The 6,915-nt window shown below is 39.8% G+C and overlaps 1 protein-coding gene across 1 annotated transcript; it reads right to left on the bottom strand.

Annotated features, from left to right (window-relative positions):
- Window positions 1-573: 573 nt before the first annotated feature.
- LOC105564741 lies at window positions 574-4,162 on the bottom strand. The gene is made up of 3 exons (XM_012017363.1): window positions 2,450-4,162; window positions 2,063-2,262; window positions 574-1,665 (listed from the first exon to the last, which is right to left on the bottom strand). The coding sequence occupies exons 2-3, from the start codon at window positions 2,159-2,161 to the stop codon at window positions 931-933; spliced, it is 834 nt and encodes a 277-aa protein (XP_011872753.1). The 5' UTR covers window positions 2,162-2,262; window positions 2,450-4,162; the 3' UTR covers window positions 574-930.
- Between the last annotated feature and the right edge of the window lie 2,753 nt (window positions 4,163-6,915).

Raw genomic sequence — 6,915 nt, 5'->3', positions numbered from 1 at the left:
AAACGTGTAGGAAATTCAGTCGGAGTTTTTACAAGACCGTCATCTACATAATTGAAAGAAAAATTATTATTTTTGAAAAATCGCAAGAGAGAGAGAGAGAGAGATGCAAAATATACTGAGCACTCCGAACGCTATTACGCGTTTACCTAATGGATTGTTCGATTTGATATTTAAATCTTTGAGATTTAAATCAACTAGAAACTCAAAGTATTTGAGGGCTCGCGGCTATGAAAAAATCATCAGCTGTGCCAAAGTATTGATATTTACTACTGTAAAAATGAAATTAATTAATTAACTGCAAGAGAAAATGTAGAATATGAGTTTGTATTACCGCGACAACTACACTGCAAAAACAAGTGTGTTGTTTTAATAGGTTTTACGTGTGTTACTCTCTGTGTGTAGACATATTTTACACGTTTTAACGTGTGTAAGTACGGAATACACCTAAAGTGTGTTATTCAATACGTCTATGGTGTGATGCCGGTGAAGTTGGCATATCATTTCCCAGCAGATCAAAAATAAAATGGAGTTCTTATCGCATGCAGTCGAGTTCTGTAGTTCTTGATACTTTTTAATAATAGTTCTGGCGATTTTATACAAAAAACAGCCGATAGAAAAAAAAGATGTATTTATCATAACACTAAGACGCTGACGGATTTTCGATACGTTCTACGAGTTCTAAACTATTTCTCGTGTAGTTCTGAACACATTTATTCATTTTCCAAAGAATTTTAGGCAGTGGCAAGTCTCTGTTACTTTTTAATAATTCATAATCCCCGAAAAATCCATTTTTAAGCAGATAAGTGTGCTCTGCTGCTCGGAAAGTCGGAGTTCCGGTCCTTCTAAAATATTTCTCGTAGAGCTCTGAATATATTTATTCATTTTCCGAAGAGTTCTAGGCAGTGGCAGTGGTTGTGTACTGGGGATCGTCTACCTCTCCGGTATCTTGCAGTTCTGTAGCTTCAGAATTACATTCAACTTTTGAGAATTCGTGAACATCGGTAATATTTTGATTTTCCGATTTGTCGGTGTCAGTGCTTTGCTTTTCTTTATCTTGCCAGGTCGATTAGTTTTTTTAGACTTCTGTCTAAAGTTTTTCTTCGATTCTTTTGCTTTCTTTTCATTCTCTTTCTCTTCAACCAATGTTTTATAAGGAGATGAAGTGAGAATTGCACTTTTTTCGGATTTTCTCTTCCTTGATTCTGAACGCTTCTTTGCAGCATCGGGAAACAGAGATAACTTTAGTATTTTTTGGGAAATTATATATAATATGTTAGATGAAGGAAAATTATACCGATTCATGAGTTTTTCAAGATTTGAGAAGAACAAATCTACCTGTGGCTTATTAAAACCTACAGCTCGCATCACACTCGTAGACTCAGGTGTTCTTAGTGATAAATCGGAATGTCTAGGCATAAAGTCATAGTAAAAATGTTTACCAGCTGTTCCTTTTTCAGTGTTGAAACGATGAGGAAGCTTTATCATCGATACGTTGTAGATATTGAAGCACGAACCTATCGTTAGCTCTACTGCTAAGTCATATGCCAACTTTAGAAATTCTTTTTTCATCAGTGGCAAACATCGATTCGATAAGTCTTTCACATGGTTCACTAATTGTTCTTCATATTCTGGTGGGAATGTTTTAGTGAACCTACCAATCTTAGGCTGTGAAAGGGGCACTAAAAATTATAGATGCTCCTGAGTACCAACGACGGACTGCGCGAACGATATACGCGCAGGGCTACACGCTGTCACCACGCGCTATCGGCGTGACAGCAAGACCGGCAGGTTTCGGCGCGAATCGCAAGCCGTACTCTTTGTCGAGACCTGCCCGGCGTAAGACCGTGCCAGGACGAGTCGCGTCGTATAACCGAAGTGTAATAGATAACTGTAAAGTGCGTTGTATATGCGAACAGCATACAGTCGTGTTAAATAAAGCTTATGTGAAGTGCGAGTCGTGTCGAACTGTGTTTAACTGCCGTGCCCGAATCTCATCCTACCAGACTCTCCACCAGCGAGTCTCCGATTATATTATATATATATACAGTCAAATCTCTTTCATCTGCAATGATATTTCTTCGCCGGATTTTAGACATCTAATTTTATCGTGTAAAGTGCTTTTAGGAATATCATATTTTTTCGAAGCTTCTCTCAGGCTCATTTTTTTTCGATATAACTTTATCAAGAGCAATTTTTAAGTTATCCTGATCCCATGCTCTTTTCTTTTTATTTTCCATGTCTCCAAGGTGTTTCTTCTGTCCTCTGAAAACAAAATATTATACTTCAGAATAAACATAGACACATAGCATTGACGTTTTCATTGTCCGGCATTATGGGATAGTGTTCTGTCCGGTACCAGGGGACAGCTAATGGTCAAAATAAAAATATATATTTATTAAACTCTATCTCTTCATACAAAAATCACTGACGTAATTGAAAAAGTACTTACCAAATCACTTTATAACAACGTGAATAAATATTTAGTCACAGGAACTTCGTAGTATACTCGTCTCAAGTTTACGCGATACTGTAAGGAGGTTTCCCGCCGACCTTACGTCTATTTCGCCGGGCGAGGTGGCCGTTGCCGAGGGCCGGGATTATGAGAGGGGAAAAGAGATCACTCAGTAGAGATCAACTAAGGCGTTTAATTTTCGGTAGAACTGTAACACTTTAACTGAGAACACTCGCGGAGCGTAGCGACGCGTGCCACGTTCCGTCCCGACGGCGAGTGTCGCGTTTCGCTCGCTTATTGCGCTTCGACCCGCCGGTCGAAGCTTCTCGACGGTGTTCACGCGTTTTCCACGTGAACCCGTGTACCCGTGTTTTTGGCCGTTTCGGTTGGGCCGCTCATCCGCCTGCTCGGCCAGGGCCGGCTCGCCCTGTCGGAGCTGGCGGCCGCTATCTTTCAATACACTCTTTTCCTTCTGAACGCAACAATTGACAGCTCTGTCTTGTTTACCGCCCAAGGCTGAGGCGTGTTACTGCGTGCACGACTATCGCTCACCTCCCTCTACCTTTCCGCCATGGCAGCGCCACGATCGCGTTTGTACATGCATAGATATTGGGCATGTCCGGCGCTAGGTGCCGTCCGGCGTTAAGGTCCCATTTCATTGACGCTACGATTTAGCGTCAAATATAGTCACGTGACTAAATTTACCGCTCGCCTAGGGAAGAAGAAGTAGCTGCAAAATATGAGCGTCGTGAAACCACCGCTGGCTGCGTTCAAAAACACCACCCGAGTACCCCAGAGTATCATTTTATCCTTGTTTAACATACGGTGAGCAACAAGGATAGAATAATACGCTGGCGTACTCGGGTGGTGTTTCTGAACGCAGTCCTTGCGACACCCAGTCACACCACGGCACACTGAAAATGTTGAGACAGTTTCAACTTTTTCCCCCCTACGTCGAGAAGTCACTAGAACTCATTTGCCGCTGGTTTCTAGCGTCCATGAAATTGCACCTTTAGGGGAACTCCTACCTTTTCAGTTTTTTCGCGAAGTCTTCATTATAGCATGCATTAATCATGTCGCCCTCAGTCGACTGATTAGCAATATCCAATGCTACGTTATACAATTGATCACTCCACAATTTCCAGCCTACTTTCATAACTTCATTTTCTTCGGGGTTTTTTCCTGCATCGAATTCTCTTTCTTCGTCGGTTTCAGCATTAGTCGCATCTTCATCGTTTTCCAATTGTACTCCTTTTATTTTATCATTTAAATACCTCGAGCGTTCAACAGATGGCAGAGGCTCGTCATTTACATTTAAGGCCAGGTTCTCATTCTCAGGCCCCAAAAATGCCTCAATTTCAGGAATTTTTTTTTATAGAGAATAAATGAATTTCGGAAAAACTTTTTGCGGCTTTTATTCACACATAAATGTAGAGTACTTCTGAATTATTAAAAAAAAAATTTTTTTTAATGGTGGCTCCAGGTCCCAATGAATGAAGCCGCATACAGCAGAGGTGTGCGTGCGCGGGGCGTTCCTCAGCCTTGTCAGTTGATCTGAAACCAAAAAACCAAAAAAATTCTTAAAATAGATGAAATTTGGGGGGCAGGCATACCTCTTGAATATGGCGATGACCGGTAAAAGGTTTTTTAATTTTGAATTTTTTTTAGAAATGTCTGTGGTCACTCTAACTATCGCAAATTTTCTTTAATAATGATTTCCAAAAATTACAAATGTCTATAACTCAAGAACTAATTAATCATATTTTAATGAATTATATATGAAATTTGGATTGAAAAGAACTCCATTTTATTTTTGATCTGCTGGGAAATGATATGCCAACTTCACCGGCATTATGGTGTGTTGTTTCTACACACCTTACGCGTACTATTTCTAAATGCTTTACCGCAGATAATATGAAGAGCCGATGTAATAAAAAAATTAGCCCCAATTTCCAATATATAACATGTATATATTTTACTCTTTAATATATAACATGTATTATTATATAACAATATATAATATGCATGATCTTAATTAGGTACATTGTACGTCTTATTCTCAACATTTGTTGCGCGAGAAAAAGAAGCGTAACCTCGTCTTTATCTTCAATTTCTGCATCGAAGTCGATGTCACAGAGACGATTGTTTCGATCGGGATCTGGTTTCTGTAGAATGATGAGTTTATTGTATACATTTGCATCTTTCACCAAACACGCAGTACACTTTTTTCTCCATTTTGGAAGAAAACCGGTTAGTTTATGACAGAGCTGTCCACGAACTGTCAATTCGGGCGATTTTCGCGAGGCATCGCCTATTACCCCCTACTCCAGTCATCTAACAACCGTAACCAAGCGACAGCGCTCAGCTTCGTTGACCCGATAACACGTTTAAAATGTATTATTTTTTGGCGTGTTACTCTTATTTAATGTGTAGCCATAATCGTGTGTTGCGAGGTACGATGTGTGTAACTGGGCATTTTATCAATGGTTTTAACACACTTTACGTATGTTCCATTTTGACTGTCATTTATGATACACACGTCGGAAGCATGTTCCAAACATAACGTAGCTAAAACGTATTGAATTTACGCGTTACGGTGTTGAAACAACGCACCAAAGCACCTAAGCAACGCAGCAGACGCTCCCTACACACGTAAAACGCGTGTTGTGCGTTATTTTCACATACTTTTAACACACGTTAAACACGCCAAGTTTTTGCAGTGCGGCTATTTGATATATACATTTTTGAAGGAACCGAAATTCGACTGATTGTAACTGGCGATAGGTATTTTTGGATTTGTCGGAACAGTCTTCTTGGGCTCGTGTCTCTCACAGACTTTACCTCAGGGGGAGGTGGAGGTTATGCCTGGGACTTAACGTGATTCCGTCTTCCGTTATAATATATCCGAGAAATTCTATCTTTCGTCTAAGAAAGTGACATTTTTTATAATTTAACTCAAAGTTCGAGAAAGAGGTTCGAGTCCACCACTATGTCACACATACACACACACACACACACACACACACACACACACACACACACACACACACACACACACACACACACACACACACACACACACACACACACACATATATATATATATATATATATATATATATAGAGCATACGTTAATACAAAACTTACGCCAATATCCGTTACTCTTATTATTCTTATCTAAATACGTAAGAGGTAGGGGAAGATATGTATTTTAGCACAGACCCAGGAAACAAAGAATCAGTATTAAATATGCTCCTACCAAATCCTTTGTTGAATAACTCAACTATGTTGGGGAATGTAGCAACTATTCTGGATATAGTGATTGTCTTTGAGTCAAGAGAAGTGCCTGGCTCTTCTTCTGGTGGTGTTTATATTACACTTATTTCTCATTATATTTAGACAGCCTTTCGTAGTCCCACTGCTTTTCTTTATAATTTTATCATATGCAGCTCCTCTTGTTATAAACATTAAGCAAAGGAACTGCACGTCTTCTTGAAATTTCATATTAGTAGAGAATATATATTACAGTTCCACTAGAACACTAGACTACTCATTCTACATTTAAGTAAGGTGCAAGTGTTTCCACATCGTTTGTGGACGATTAGTAGCGCAAAATGTGTATTCTGATGTCACGCATTCCGCACACATCATTTCATTTGTTATTTGAGCGTACTATGCAGAATATAGCATATAAATATAGAAACAATAAGAAATGTGAGGTAATGACAGGCGAAAAGGCGGAGAGGACGACGAGTTCGTTGCGAGCCGTTATAGAGAATAGTAGAGGAATTATTAGCGTTACAAGAGAGAAAAGGCAAGTGACTGCCTGTGAACTTGAAGATAGAATTTTTGGCGAGGGGCTGCCAGTGTTCTAGTGGAACTGTAATATATATATATTGTATTCTCAAGTTTTGTGTGCTTGGGCCATTTATTTATTAAATTACAAAATTGTTTATTTTACGCCCTTTTTTCTATTAAAATCCTATATAGCTTACATATTTGTACTGCGACGGAAAACAGAAATCGTCCGGTTGATAATGCGACACGTGAATTGTGTGTCTGAGCTTCCTAGAAAATGAATTCACGAGCCGAACGACTTTTCCGTTCCGATAAATTCGGGCCGACTTGCCATCCGGCGTGGCGTATTTGCGACATATTTGAGAATTTTTGGGTGGGTCTGTACCGGAATGTACAAGCGGCTGGTATTTAGAAGCAGTGGGATCGGAGGACCGACAACGGCGGCAAGCTCGTCTGCCCGCGAGCAGGGTCTCGAAAACCTGAATTTCAACTGTCTACCTAGACCCGACGGCCTCCGGATCCGTCGAAAACGCATTGTCGTATGAGAAATAGTCAGTGCTAGAACGATCTGAGATCGACATAAAAAAGGAATACGTTCGATTGAATGACAAAAATCGGCAGTCGTCCTCGTTTCAAAACTAATGTCTAATTAATCGAACAGATT

This window comes from Vollenhovia emeryi, unplaced genomic scaffold (genome assembly GCF_000949405.1).
Source record: "Vollenhovia emeryi isolate VEMERY1.0 unplaced genomic scaffold, V.emery_V1.0 DF939160.1, whole genome shotgun sequence".
Classification (NCBI taxonomy): Eukaryota; Metazoa; Arthropoda; class Insecta; order Hymenoptera; family Formicidae; genus Vollenhovia; species Vollenhovia emeryi.
The sequence above is the reverse complement of the archived record's forward strand: the minus strand, read 5'-3'. Positions and strand labels throughout refer to the sequence as shown.

Bases quoted from the DNA above. Each gene is read 5' to 3' on its own strand.
- LOC105564741 (XM_012017363.1), bottom strand. From the start codon at position 2,161: ATGAGCCTGAGAGAAGCTTCGAAAAAATATGATATTCCTAAAAGCACT. The intron at 1,666-2,062 runs ATGAAAGAGATT...CCCCTTTCACAG, and splicing joins GCGAAGAAATATCATTGCAG to CCTAAGATTGGTAGGTTCAC.